We start from the raw sequence: 14,867 nt of genomic DNA, 5'->3' as shown, positions 1-14,867 counted from the left end.
TCTGTCTGGATGTGTTCACTGATCCAGTCGCCACACCATGTGGACACAACTTCTGCAAAAAATGCATTACTACACACTGGGATATCAGTGTCATTTGCCGGTGTCCTGTGTGTAAAAAGGTTTTCTACACAAGACCTGAGCTGCAGGTCAATACTTTCATCTCTGAGATGGCTGCTCAGTTCAGAGAGTCTGCTCAACATGAAGTCAGCAGCAAAAACTCAAAGCTCCAATGTGCCACAGCAGAAGACATTTCCTGTGACTTCTGCACTGACACCAAACTGAAGGCTCTGAAGTCCTGCCTGGTGTGTCTGGCCTCCTACTGTGAAACTCACCTGGAACCTCATTTCACAGTCACAGGTCTGAAAAAACATCAGCTTATCAATCCTGTGTGAAATCTGCATGGTAAGATGTGTATGAAGCACGATAAACCTCTGGAGCTGTTCTGTAAGACCGACCAGATGTGTGTCTGCATGCTCTGCACTGTTTTAGACCACAAGACACATGATGTTGTTCCTTTAAAAGAAGGCCGAGCTGGGGAAGACAGAGGCTGAAATTCAGCAGATGATCCAGAAGAGACGACTGAAGATTCAGGAGATCAAACACTCAGTGAAGCTCAGTAATGAAGCAGCAGACAAAGAGAAAGCAGCTGGTGTTCTGGTCTTCACTGCTCTGCGAGAGCTTGTTGAGAGAGGCCTAAATCATCTCATTGAGACAATCGAAGGGAAGCAGAGATCAACAGAGAAACAGGCTGAAAGCCTCATCCATGAGCTTGAACAGGAAATCTCTACACTGAAGAAAAGAGTTGCTGAGCTGGAGCAGCTCTCATGCTGTGAAGACCACCTCCACCTCCTCCAAAGCTTCCCATCTCTGAATGCTGCCCCTCCACCAAGGACTGGACAGATGTCTGTGTCCGTCCACTGACATGTGCAGGGACTTTGACGAGCGCTGTGGATCAGCTGGAGGAGACGCTCAGTAAACAGATGAAGAAGCTGTTTGAGGTCGAGCTGAAGAGGGTCCAGCAGTATGCAGTGGATGTGACACTGGATCCTGATACAGCAAATCCCTGGCTCATCCTGTCTGATGATAGGAAACAAGTTTACTGTGGTGATGTAAAGAAGAATCTCCCAGACAATCCAGAGAGATGTTCTTATTATGCTAGTGTCTTAGGAAAGCAGAGTTTCACTTCGGGGAGGTTTTACTACGAGGTTCAGGTTAAAGGGAAGACTAAGTGGGATTTAGGAGTGGCCAGAGAGTCGATCAACAGGAAGGGACAAATCACACTGAATCCTCAGAATGGTTACTGGACGATATGGTTGAGGAATGAAAATGAGTACAAAGCTCTTGCTGACCCTCGCAGTCCGTCTCTCTCTGAAATCCAAGGCTGAGAAGGTGGGGGTGTTTGTGGATTATGAGGAGATGCTGGTCTCCTTCTATGATGTTGATACTGGAGCTCTTCTCTACTCCTTTACTGATTGTTCCTTCAATGAGAAACTCTACCCATTCTTCAATCCCTGTAACAATGATGATGGTAAAAACTCTGTCACTCTGATCATCTGTCCTGTCCATAATGTCAGGTTTAACATAATGCAAATATACTCAAGAAGACAAAAAGACGACAAAATCACAAATTAAGCACTTATAACTCGGATACATCAGGATATTTCAATTCTGCTTTCCTTCTTTTTATTTTGTTGGGCTGGAATCTGATTTATCAACATGAATCAAAACATATCTTTTCACCCAACTATGTAATAATATATACATTTTGTTGATAATGTAATTTGGAACAATTAGCTTGTTTATAGTACAATAATAATTTCTGTTATGATATAATCATTTTATAAACACATAATAAACTACAATACCAACACACTCTGTCACCATGACTAGTATAACAGTAACATGACCAGGTGTTCCTGGTGCTGTGTGGAGAACTGATGGCACCACTACAGTTACAACTCTGTCAGTCCTTGTTAGAAAACTGGTAAAAAAACTGACAAATTCCTACTTCATGTGCAAACAGGAAGTTAAAAGACAAAATAACAAGTGTGAGCACTTCCTTGTTGCTGAAACACAAAAGATACAGAATATTCTGTACGATATAAATCTTGGACTGATCTCTGTCTTTGTGTTCTTATAAGATATGTTCTGTAAAATGGCATACTATGGATGCCCATTCTAGAGAAAATAATAAAGGAAACAGTCCACCTACATATAGTTCATTTGTATTTGTTACATTTCAACTGTTTTGCTTTTCTCTGTAGATGTTAAACAAATTATCTATAGAGTGTATGTGACAATCCATGAACATACCCAAACCAAGATGTTTTTTGTACCTAAACTTAACCAAACCTTAACCATATTAGTTTAATATCATAAAACAGTTGTTGAATCTCAACTAATAAGCTAAAAAGTGTGACCATAAATAGTCTCCAGTAAAGAGTGCCAGTAAACAGCTTCTGTGCTTGGCTCCAAATCAAAAACTGCCAAATGTTTCTAATTACAATCATGGCAAAACCAGAAAAGCAAGAAAACCTCAATTACATAACTTAAGTAAGAGGTGGAACAAGTGAGCTTCAGTCACATTTCAATAGTTCTCTTTCTCAAACGGCTGTTGTTTCCCTGCATCTTCTTCCTCTCCACTTTTAGTGTAAGCCTCAGATCAGTGGAAGAACAATGAATTTTAAATGAATGCTTCAGTTTACTGTTATAAAGAAGGAGAAAGTTGCTGGGCAAGAAGATCAGCAGTTGTTCTGTGTGTGTGTGTGTCTCTCTCTCCTCTTGTTTGTAACAAATAAACTGAACAGACATTAAAGCTTCTGGTGAACACTTTTAGGCCTGGCAGTAAACACCCTGTTTATGTTTGCTGGCTAACAGAATTGTAATGAACAAGAGGCTGGGTGGTCGATCAGGCCCGTCAGTGGTTATTTAAAATACAACAATCACAGCTCAAGAATCAATGATCTCTCAGCCATCTGAACAGCACTTCAACCTGAGAGAGTTTGTTAATTAAAGTTCAGCTTAGAGCTTTCTGTGGAAGCATTTAAGCTGTTTCCACCTCACAAAGAGTACAACTTACATCACAACTAGAGAGTGACAACTAGTTTAAAAAGTTCTGGATATAACAGTGAGTCAAAGTAACCTGTCCTTCTAACTAAACAAACTGCATTGGTTATTCATTCAAGTGCTTACTTTGAACCATATTTATGTTTTTTGATATACAAGCTCTTGTGTCCAATAAGATTGACTTTATTAATCCTACACTGCTTGTTACAGCAGCTCCAGATACAACACAAAAGAGTAGTAGATCAGAAAATACATATGAAATAAAAAGAAAATAGAAAAATACAAGATGTAATAGAAAAAAAACTGTTCAGCACCACCTCAGTGGTTGCAACCAATGACTGTATAATTAAAAGTAGACGCAGTGTTGGTGACACCCATAGGTTTCTGAGGTGAAGCATGGGTGGAGCTGAGGCGGGCAGAAAAAAGCCTTGTTACTGAAAACAGCTGCCGAAGCCACCCACCTGTCTCTCAAAGCGGCCACTCTCTAAATTATGCAAAACCTTAAGCCATAATATGATTTAAACGAGTGAGTTATATAAAAATTCACCCCCCATACAGTTGTCATGAATTGGGAAATTAGTTACAGAGACCAAAACTGTGTTTGGACCCAGGCTGTAAACCTGTTTATTTCAGCGTTTTATTATGGGGGCTTATGTAGATTGAATCACTGCTGGAGCCAGCCTCTAGTGGCTGTTAGAGAAACTGTAGTTATCAGCACTTCCACATTGGCTTCATTTACAGCCATAGAGGTTGCTGCTTAGTTGTAACAAAGACAAGTGCTGCTCTTGCATTGTTATCTTCCCTGACCTTTAGGCCATCATGCAACACTTCCTTCTCCACCAATCACCTGCTGACAGAGAAGCAAAGCTGACATTATGTATTTGAGAATTTAAAGATTTAACTGTAAATGGATTGTCATTTTGAACTCCAAATGATATTCCTTTTTCTTTTTCAACAGGAAAGTACTATATTGCTACCATGACGATGGTGACTGCATCTACAGCGCTCACCATCTTCATCATGAACATCCACCACTGCGGTTCCGAGGCTCGTCCCGTCCCGCAGTGGGCCGAACGCTTCATCCTTAACTACCTCGCTCGTATCTGTTTCGTCTACGAAGTTGGGGAGAACTGCCTTGGTGCGACCACATCCAGCAAACAACCTCTGGCGCAGGGGGAGTCTGAAGCCCCGTCGGCCAATGGCGGCAACAACACCAAAGGAACAAACTGGGACATGAACGGGCAGGCGTGGGGAGGGAGGGTGGAGGAGGAGGGTGCTGAGGAGTCTATGAAGCTGGAGCGGGATTTGACCATCCAGATGGACTGGAAAGAGGATCTGTTTGTGACCATCAACCACTCAGAGGAGGAAGGAGCTGCTGGAGGACAGGAAGTAGAGCGGGGGGAGTCAAACAGTGCCTGTGGAGGAGGAGGAGAGCATGTTGAGGAAAAGAAAGGTGTAGGAGGTAAAGGGGGAGGCAGAGCCAGGGAGAACAGCAGAGAGATCTTGGTGAGAACCCAGTGTGTGTGCCAGCACCAGGGACTGCGCAGGAACGTTGAGTACATTGCCAACTCATACCAGGACCAGCGAGCTGCGCAGCTACGCATTGGGGAGTGGAGGAAGGTCGCCAAGGTCATGGATCGGTTCTTCATGTGGCTCTTCTTCATTATGGTCTTCTTCATGAGTATCCTCATCCTGGGAAAAGCCATCTGATGGAGATCCCACGAATCATGAGAGGGTGAAGGAAGCCAGTTGCTAAAGTATTTTCTTGAACCAGTAAGTCTAAATTAGGCGTTTTCCACCAACAGGGAACCATCTTCGTTCTGGTTTGCACACCTAGTTTTGAGCATTTTGAGAAAAAATAAATTGTTTTTTAAATTTTTTAATTTCAGACAAAAAATATAGACCTTGTTCAAAGACCTTCAGGCTAAATTTAATTTAAAATTTTGCAGATGAAAAAACTTGCATGGCTATTTTAAAAGTCCCTGGACCTCTAACCACAACATATCTGATTAAAATTGAGTTTTATGGGTACCCACGAGTCTTCCCTTCTCGATCTTCCCACTTTATACTAATCCCATGTAGTTTCTTTGCATGCAGTATAAATGTGTTATTTTAGTGTATTTGAATGTTTCTGCATACTGCAGTCCATAAACAGTGTTGGAACTGCATAAATTGGGAATGACTGGAAAGCTGAGACTCGTGGATTAAATTAACCCAACAGTCTGATTTGAAAGATTATCGTTATATTTTTTTGTGGAATATGACGTTAAACGGGGGGTCAGACTTCATTTTAATCACACTGGCTTCCATCTGTTTGTGATGATCAAAAATGTTTACATGATGAGATGAATGATCTGTAGCCAACACAGTATATTATGTCTTACAGCTGAACACACACAGTTTTAAATACTTTATAATCTAATATATTTTGAGTGTTCATTGTTTAACAACATAAGAATGCATGCAGGATTTTTTTTTTATTAGTCATCAATCACATTGAAATTAATGATATCTGGGACTACAACAATTATTGTCATCGTTTTTTTTTCTATTTATCAATTTATTTTTTAGTACATTATATAAAATGTAAAAAACTTCTGTATTCCCATTTCAAGCCTTCATACTGCAGCTTGAATAACCTGAAGTTTGAAGATCAAATTAGACAAATGACTTCAACATCAAGTGTCCAACACGTTCTCTCTCCCAACTCATCAAATACCGCCTGATCAGTGGCCCTCCGTTTTAAAATATGATGCTTTAGTTACCCTGCGTGGTTAATGTTGGCAAACGGTGGCAGTTTGGTTAGGATTAGAAAAAGATTGTAAGTTACATACATTACTTTGAAGAAATTGTTTTCTTTTTGCTTTTACACAGGACACAAACAGCGGCCTCTTAAAGTCTAACACCTGTCACCTGACTTCATTCGCAGACGCGTCCAGAAATGAACTTAGAGGAATACCTATAGGACCATTTATTTTGAAGCCGAGGGGCATTGATTAGTCAGCAGTATTTGACAACTTAACGTAACTAATGTTACTCATGCAAGCTATGAATTTAATTTTAAGTGAGTTTTGTCATTCATAGTTCTAACAGAACATTCAGTTTTGTGCTTTAGACAAGAACACCTTTGTTAAGTTCAAGACAAGTCCAAGACCAGGACTAATCAAGACCAAAGAAGTTAAAGTCCAGTCACTGAGTCTAAATGTCCAGAGTCCAGACTGAGACAGAAAAACAGAATGCTTTTGCTAGTGAGATGGGTTTTTGCAGCCAGGCATACGATTGCAGTGACAATGATTGGCTGCCAATGTCAATGTTTGTTCTAGTAAGATTTTGAATTAAACCAGTTTTATGAACAAGGACAGAGGTTGTAGAAAATTAAAAATAAGGAACAGTGGTATAGATGTGGTCTTTAAGAAACTGGAAGTGGAAGGAATGAATGAAGGAAGGAAGAAAGAAAGGAAGGAAGGAATGAAAGAATGAAGGAAGGACACAAGTCTCTTAACTCATCTGGATACCTGGGGAGTGCTCTATTAAAATAAATCTGCCACACATGAGTTTACTTTAGCGTCACTCACTGCATGACCGAGCCATACACTGTAACTGTTAGTGATAATGTCATTATAACAAAGAGTTATTTTAGAGTTATTCACTGCAAGAAACAGGCTTATCAAGCGTTTGGGACATACATCCTCTTGCTCCAGGCAGTTTAGCTGCTTTCACAAGACTTAAAAACGTATCATATGTTATCTGTTTAATAACAAAACCTTAACAATATTTATTTTTACACTGTAAAATGTCCCAATAATGAGTACATATCTTGGTCCTGATTATGCAATAAACAAATTACGTATCATGAAAAAATTAATGAAAAGCCTGAATCCAAAATAAGGTTACTCAACGTTTCTGCATTGTGCGTCTTCTTAACAATGTAAAAACAAGAAATGCCAAATCAGTGTAACTACTTGTTATATATCCTGTTTGTGTGGTGTTCAACATTTGTCAAAAAACACATATTTACACATGACACACTGTTAATGCCATGAAATACATTAAAGATTTCTTATTAAAATAACTTTGTTTACTGAAGTTTGTGGAGACTTTTTTTCCTTAAAACTTACAATGCTCAAATATTGACCAGCAGGGAGCTCAATAAAATACAGATAGCATGTAGTCTCTTCTGACTTGATTTATTGGCTCAGTAAACAGTTTCCTGAGTTTCTGGTCTCAGTCTCTAGTTTTATTCTTCTTCCATACAGCATGAACAGCGTCAAACAGACCATAAAGCAGGGTATGCTTTAGGGCGGGGCTACCTTGTGATTGACAACTCATTTCTAGTGAGTTCGTCCAAGCTCAACCGCAGCCAAAAAAAACTCCCAGATCAAGACTGTCAAAAACTAGGAAAAGTGCTGATCAGATATGGTTCCCGATTCTGCAATATGAGAACGTGTAATGTGTAATCAAGTGAACCGTACTCATAAAAGAAAATCGAAACAGTTCCTCCTCAGTTGTTTGTTTTCTGGTTTCCCTCTTGTGCATATTTGTGCAAATAATTAGACAACTTCTGTATGTCCAGAGATTTGCACTGTAGTTCAGCAGCAAAAAGGATTCTAATTTTGCGATGGGGTCACACCAGCCCATCACGATGTTGACGCTCCAACTGGTGAATACTCAGTAGTCATTAGTTGGACCACACCTATCTTCGGCCTTCATTTTGATCTCAACTACAACTGCTGTTTATTAAGAACTGTGAAAAATGCAGATTGGATGATGCGTTCAGTTCATTCAGCTGTGGGAGGAGTAGAACACACAAAACAAGATGGCACGCCTACATTAGAGGATGTAAAGGAGTGTGTATGGAGGAGCATGAAGAGGGTTGAGAAAGAATGTAACAAGGAATGTTTACCTGGAACACATACTACAGGTCACATGGAAATTTCCACTACAAGAACTAAAAGCCAGTTTTCATGAACTATATCAGCCATAATCAAATTTCATGTTCATTTTTAGGCAACACATTTATTATTAATCATGCTCTGTCCCCTACATGCACACAGGGGAGGGAGGGCAGACCATCCTTAGCAAACAGAGATTCATTAACCTGATCTTCCAGTTAGATGAGACGATCAGACTGGTTCATCAACATGCAGTGTAGCTGCAATACATTCTGGTCCTGCTATGGTTATGCTTATTGTTGTCTCTTCTGCAATAGATGATTAAAGAAAAATTCAGAATTAATACTACAATTTGGGTCCTCTTTTTGTGGTTCTTTCCATTTCTACCAGTTATATACTAAATGAAGTTAACACCTGAGATCTGAAGACACAGTGACATTATTTCATTACTTTATTTCCCCACTTTAATTGAAAGTGGGAAAATGTTAGCTATAATTCCTCATTGCACAGGATAAGTGTGTGTGCACAACTAGACTGTCAACTCCAGTTCAATGTCTCCACCCTCCCCAGAAATGGATAAACAAAATGTAGTAAAAACAACAACCTAAAATATGTAATCCTTTGTCAATCAACATGGCAGTTAGACTTTGCAGTAACACAGTAAGCTAAACTTAGACTGATGGTAAGATAATAATGGTCATAGAACCTGAGAGGCAACAAAACATCTCTGACAGAGCAATACTGGAAAGACAAGAGAGCCTTGACACCTAACTCCACAGATGAAACTGAAAGTGTGCAGAGCGACAGCCGACCTCTCAAAAGAAAATCTAAACTAAAGTAAGTTCATCAGGACTTTCTCAAAAACAAAAACAACAACAACAAGTCTCTGTATAACACTGGTGAGTACAGCTGGAGATAAGTTTCACTCATTGTATTTCAGATATGTCTCGTCAAATGGAATTTCATGTAAACATCTTTATCTGATAAAAAATAAGCCAATTGAAGTCTGTAAATGTTGTCAGGGTTATCTCAACTTAGGCTTGGAAACTACAAATTTATAACAGAAAGCCTGCATTAGAACTACATTACTAAACGCTGGGATGTCAAAGTCCCTTGCCATTGTCCTGTGTGTAAAGATGTTTTCTACGCAAGACCAGAGCTGCGTGGCAATACTTTGATTTCTCAGATGGCTGTTCAGTTCAGACCAATCAGCAACAGCAGCTTAGAACAAAGATGTGCCGAATCAGGAGACATTTCCTGTGACATCTGCACTGGAACTAAACTGAAGGCCCTGAAGTCCTGCCTTGTACGTCAGACCTCCTATTGTGAGACTCACCTGGAGCCTCATCTGACAGTGTCAGGCCTGAAAAGACATCAGCTGATCGACCCTGTGGAGAACCTAGAAGACAACATGTGCTTGAAGCACAACAAACCGTTGGAACTGTTCTGCAAAGTGGACGAGATGTATTGCATTGTTTTAGACCACAAAGACAGATCGATGTTGTTCTCTGAGAAAGCAGAATATGAGGCCAAAAGAAGCTGAGCTGGGGAACCGACAGGAGGTGAAATTCAACAGATGATCCAGAAGGCAGACGAACTGAAGATTCAGATCAAACGCTCAGTGGAGCTCAGTAAGGAAGGTGCAGACAGAGAGATAGCAGATGGTGTTCAGTTTTTACTAATTTGATAGAGTGTGTTGAAGAAAGTCAGGCCCAGCTTATTGAAATGATTAATAATAAACACAAAACAATAGAGAAACAGGCTGAAGACTTCATCAAAGAGCTGGAACAGGAAATCTCTGAGCTGAAGAAGAGAAGCTCTGAGGTGGACCAGCTCTCACACTCTGAAGACCACCTCCATCTCGTCCAAGGCTTCCCAAGGAGGCTCCACCCACAAAGGACTGGACAGAGGTCTGTGTCTGTTGGAAAACAACTATATCTATATATATAAATATCATGGTGAACTAATCAATTTCTCAGACAATCCAAATAGATTTCATCCTTGTGTGAATGTCTTAGGAAAGCAGATTTTCTCTTAGGGAAGAATTTACTATGAGATTCAAGTTAAGGGGAAGACTGACTGGGATTTAGGAGTAGTCAGAGTCGATCAACAGGAGGAAAAAAAAAAGACTGCACCCCCAGCATGGTTACTGGACGATATGGTTAAGGAATGAAAATGAGTACAAAGCTTGCACTGACTCTTTAGTGTGTCTCTCAAAGCCTGCCAAGGTGGTAGTGTTTTTTCATTATGAGGAGGGTCTAATCTACTTTTATGATGTTGATGCTGCAGCTGTGATCTGCTCCTTTCATGGCTGTTCCTTCACAGAGAAACTGTACTGTATTATGGTGTACAGAATCTATTTTATCTTTTAAACACAAGTCATTGGAAAAGAAGGCATGTAGGCCAGGTTTAGGAAATATATTTTGTAAATATATTTTAAGACACCAGAAGTGTGCTAACCTCAGCTGACAGTAAATGTAATTAGAAAATGTAAGCTAGTGGTTAGCTGTGATGGTTTCAGTCAGATGACTGAATGGTTGAGTGCAACAACAGCACTTAGTGATGGTAGATAAGTGACATTAGTATGACTTCAAAAACTGGATTACTATTAAAGTTACATCCACTGATCAAGGCAGCAGTCGGTAAAAGAAGATTATTTGTGTACAAGTTGTAAAAGCTATGAGCATAAATGGTGAAGATTTCAACTTAAAACCAAGCTAAACGTGTTACTGGTATATGCTCTGTGTATTTTGAAGTGGTCCATTTTGAAGAGGTTCAAACACTTGTTTTCAGCTTTTGGCCTTCATCAGTAGTGTTGCTGGAGATTTTACCTTTTCAGACTGTTTACCTTCTCAATGCACTTGGAAGTAGATGAAGTTGTGCCAGCAATATCCCTAATCTAGATCAGCTCAATGTATTTGGTAATTATTCATTAAAAAGAGATTATATCTCAGTGGAAAAATGTAAATGCTGATTAAGAGAGAAACAAATTGTGGATAAAGACTAGACTGTACACCCTTCATAGATATTCATGCAAACACAACCTGTTTTTATACAGACTGAAAAATGTACTTTTGTTCATTTCTATACAACAATTTTGCTGTAATAGAACTCTGTTGCTTTCCAACTATATAAAAAAACACTGCTCCTTCCTGCCCTGCTCCTAATAATGCTTTCTCTGAGCTGAGTACAGCATTTCACAATGCTTGCATGTTGGTATGTTAATTTAAGGGACTAAGCCTGGCACCAGTGCTACAAGGGTAAATAATTTAATTCCTGTGAATGTGGTTTGATGTGCAGAAATCTACAACATATGCAGACACATTATTGTAAGGAAGTTGAGATTAAAAAAGCTAAACATATGTTTTTTCTTAGTGTGTTGTTTTAGTTTTCTTGCTGGTGTTACCTCTGCAGGAACTATACTGCAGTAGCAAACAATTAGCAGCAGATGGAGCCAAAGAACTGCATGAATCTTAAACTCCAGCCTCTCTGCACTGAACCTCTACAATCACATTCAGTACAAACACATTTCTATTCAAACCTGGGTTTTATTTATTTTATTTATCATGTCATCATTTGACACATAAACAATACACATTTATATGTTTCATAACAAATAATCCTGAAATATATGTAATTTATTATGTCACCAAATGTTAAAGGTCCAGCGTGTAATACTGAGGAGGATCTATTGTCAGTAATGGCATATAATATTCATAGGTATGTTTTCAATAGTCTATAATCACCTGAAAATAAGAGTCTTTGTGTTTTTGTTACCTCAGAATGAGACGTTTTTATATCTACAGAGGGAGCAGGTCCTCTTCTACAGAGTCCGACATGTTGAACCGCCATGTTTCTACAGTAGGGCCTTTGAAGTTTTTTGATAGTTTTGTGGCCACTGTAGTTTGTACTATATGCTTAGTTGAGACAAAGGTTTCAGTTGGTTGCAATCTGCAACTTCACTACAAGCTACCACTTGACCTTTTTGTACAGAGCTCTCAAAAGTAAATGTGGGAATTTCTTTTTTAGAACTACTTTTGGGTTACCTTGCAATACATTTGCATTCTCTCTGCTCCACAGAGGAAGAGTTAGCTGTATTACAATATAGTATAATGTATTGGTGGTTGAGACATATGTGGCTGCACCCTCAGCTCAGTTATTTACAGTGTGTTATAGCCAGCTGCTGACAGACTGTAGCTGTGATTATAAAGTCATGGAATGACAGTACTTTGGGCAGTGCTGTCACTGTGTACTTTATGGTTATGACTCTGGCTGTGACACATTGATTTATAATGTTATAAAATGTAATGATCCTGACACACAGCTGTATTTTAATTACCAGTTTTCTTACCACCCCTTAACGGTGGTAAGTCAAATATCAATCTGCCAGTTTTAGGTTAACTATATTTATCTTAAGCTAAAGCATTTTGAAAGTATGAAACTTGTGTTACAGTGGAATGTGAATATATCAGAAAGTAGTATTATGTTTGCGAGTGACCTGAGGCATGGCTTCGAGGCAATAAATGTAGGAAAGCTGAACTCAAAAAACTACAGACTGAAGACTGCTCGGTATTGTTGCAGACATCCATATGATGTACAGATACCATACCAGTCGTATCGCTACAAGATGCTGTCCATGCAGTGTCTGCGTATCACAGTCCCTCTTCTCTGATCTTCTAGAAAACTTTCTCGCTTGTGTCCTTTAGCTTTACATGAAGCTATACATATTTCTTTACAATAATTTGTGCATCTTCAACCATGACAAAAACATTTGACATAAATACTCCAAGAATATACACCAATTACTCCCACATCTCGGAAACATTTACTTAACATTCATGGCGATTTCTCGCCATGAATGTTGGAATCTCTGTGCCATGGAATGGTGGTGGAATCTCTGTCGGTTTCTTTTCATGACCGATGGATCGTACAGATTGTCTGCTGAGAGGCGCAGCTTGCTCGGAAAGCTTCCTGGTTCCCGGGGTTTGGCGCGCCTCAGCTGGAACAAAAAAGAAAGAGGGAGCGACCTCGCGGAGCAGGCTGTGACTGTTGGGTGGCGTCACAGTGTCGCGCGACAGTGGGTCTCAAGCGGCAGAGCATACTGGCCTGTAACCCGTCAAGCACGTTGGGCCAACCGACCAAGCTGCGCACTCAGGTCGCGGCGCAGCATTCTTTGTGACCGTGACGTGCTAACAGCTAAAGGTCACGTCAGAATTTTATGTTGCTTTTTACTTAAGTTTAATTTATTTGTTTGTATGTCAAGGTATTGTTGTAGGATAGCAGCGGGATTGGCAGAAAAACTGGGTTATATAATAGCTATAAACTAGCATTTAATTTTAGATTATAATTTTTTTCTCGGGCCGCTATTTTTCCGCCGTCACTCGGTCGGCGCCCTAGGAAGCGCCCTATTGTGCGTTCTGGTTAGGAAGGACTGCCGTAACTGGCAGGTGGTTTCCCCAACCTTTTTTCTTTAAGGCGACCCCTTTTTCGATCATGAGATATTGACAACCCCCTGATTACAGTGATGGATACATCATTCCATGGGATATTTAATATTATGTTCAATGGAACTAACAGTTAACAGGCTTGGGCATAAACTGTACCAAGAACGCCCAAACACGCCTGAACTCAATACTGCAGGAAGTTTTGTGTAAAACCATGGGGAGATTTGGGAAAAAAACAGATTATTTCCCTGGGTTAAAATTGGGGATTCAAGGATATTTTAAAAAACTGTTTTTATGCAATTTTTCTCTTTACACAAATTCAGCTGCTTCTTTCTGGTCCTATTGTTGCTATTACTCTTTACTGTTTTACAGCTTAGCAGAGAGGGAAGGCTTAAGAGTGAGCTTTCGTGTTCAGATATTCAAAAGTTGGACATCGATAAATAAACTTAAAAATAAAATGCTTTTTCTTAATCCCTTGTACAATCAAAAGGCCTGATGACCCCCAGTAAACGCAGTTCTAATGTTTGGACCTATATAGTAACAATCAAGGCGTAAATGGGGCTACCTGTACACTCTTGAATATCAGGGATCGTTTGCCATTGGAAAACGTTGTTGGTGGACAGTAAACAAAAACAAGCTTGTAACAACTGCTTGCATGTTGGGGAGCTCGAGCGGACACACTGCCCCCTGATTGGGTCCAGCCAGTTTCATCACTGGGTATGTTCCAGTTCGGCCACAGCAGCCTGTAATGATCTTCTGTAAATTGTTTCTGAACAAATCATTAATCGAGGAGGTCCGGCGGGGAGCAGCTCCTAACAAAACACTCATCAACAGTTTCTGATAGTTAATTAGTCCTCTGGGACAAAGACAGAGGCCCACTTAATAGACTTGTGTGAGGCATCAGGGAGAAGGCTAATGATGAACCTTCTGGGGACCTGCAGGACCCACATCACTGTCACTGCTCATATGGTATTGATTCGAAGCTTTGGTTGCTGTTTTTACCAACATGCAATGTTTTGTGGTCAACAGCAAAAAATTCATACTAATGTGCAGGACTTTGGGTGATGCGATATTTATTGGGGCTCCCAGGTGAACCGTGACCGTTTCCTCTAGTGCCTTATTTACCATTTGAAAATCATGATTTTAAACAGAAAGACCCCCCATGAAACTTAACGGCGCACACATGCTTTTTGGGTTTTTAAATGGACTCCATGACTTTTCCTCGATAAAACACTATAATGGTCCTTTTCTGGTCCAGTTACTTTGACAGTGATCCTTCTTGTAGCAACGTTTCCAGCAGCGTTAGGACGCAAGTTTGTGGCAATGCACAGCTGCTAGAAAAAACACGCTGGCCATTGAAAGGGGAAAAAAAGGAGTTTGATAAGCTTGCTGGATACAATACTGGATGGATCGGCAAAGGGAACCTGGTTCTCGATTTCCCATCATTAGGTGTATATGCCCTGAA

At 40.0% G+C, this 14,867-nt stretch overlaps 1 protein-coding gene and 2 pseudogenes across 1 annotated transcript in view; all 3 read left to right on the top strand.

Annotated features, from left to right (window-relative positions):
- Positions 1-1,632, top strand: part of LOC118331315 — a 1,694-nt pseudogene extending 62 nt beyond the window's left edge.
- Positions 1-7,137, top strand: part of LOC118331514 (neuronal acetylcholine receptor subunit alpha-9-like) — a gene marked incomplete at its 5' end in the record, with an annotated part of 9,667 nt that extends 2,530 nt beyond the window's left edge. Inside the window, 1 exon segment of the mRNA XM_035666498.1 lies at positions 4,025-7,137. Within this exon segment, the coding sequence (XP_035522391.1) occupies positions 4,025-4,776 (752 nt within the window).
- A 547-nt stretch (positions 7,138-7,684) lies between these two features.
- LOC118331695 lies at positions 7,685-13,137 on the top strand (annotated as a pseudogene).
- The last annotated feature ends 1,730 nt before the right edge of the window (positions 13,138-14,867 follow it).

This window comes from Morone saxatilis, unplaced genomic scaffold (assembly GCF_004916995.1).
Source record: "Morone saxatilis isolate NCDOM2014 unplaced genomic scaffold, NCSU_SB_2.0 Contig20, whole genome shotgun sequence".
In the NCBI taxonomy this organism is placed as follows: domain Eukaryota; kingdom Metazoa; phylum Chordata; class Actinopteri; family Moronidae; genus Morone; species Morone saxatilis.
Note: the sequence above shows the minus strand (reverse complement) of the source record. Positions and strands in the feature narration are given on the sequence as shown.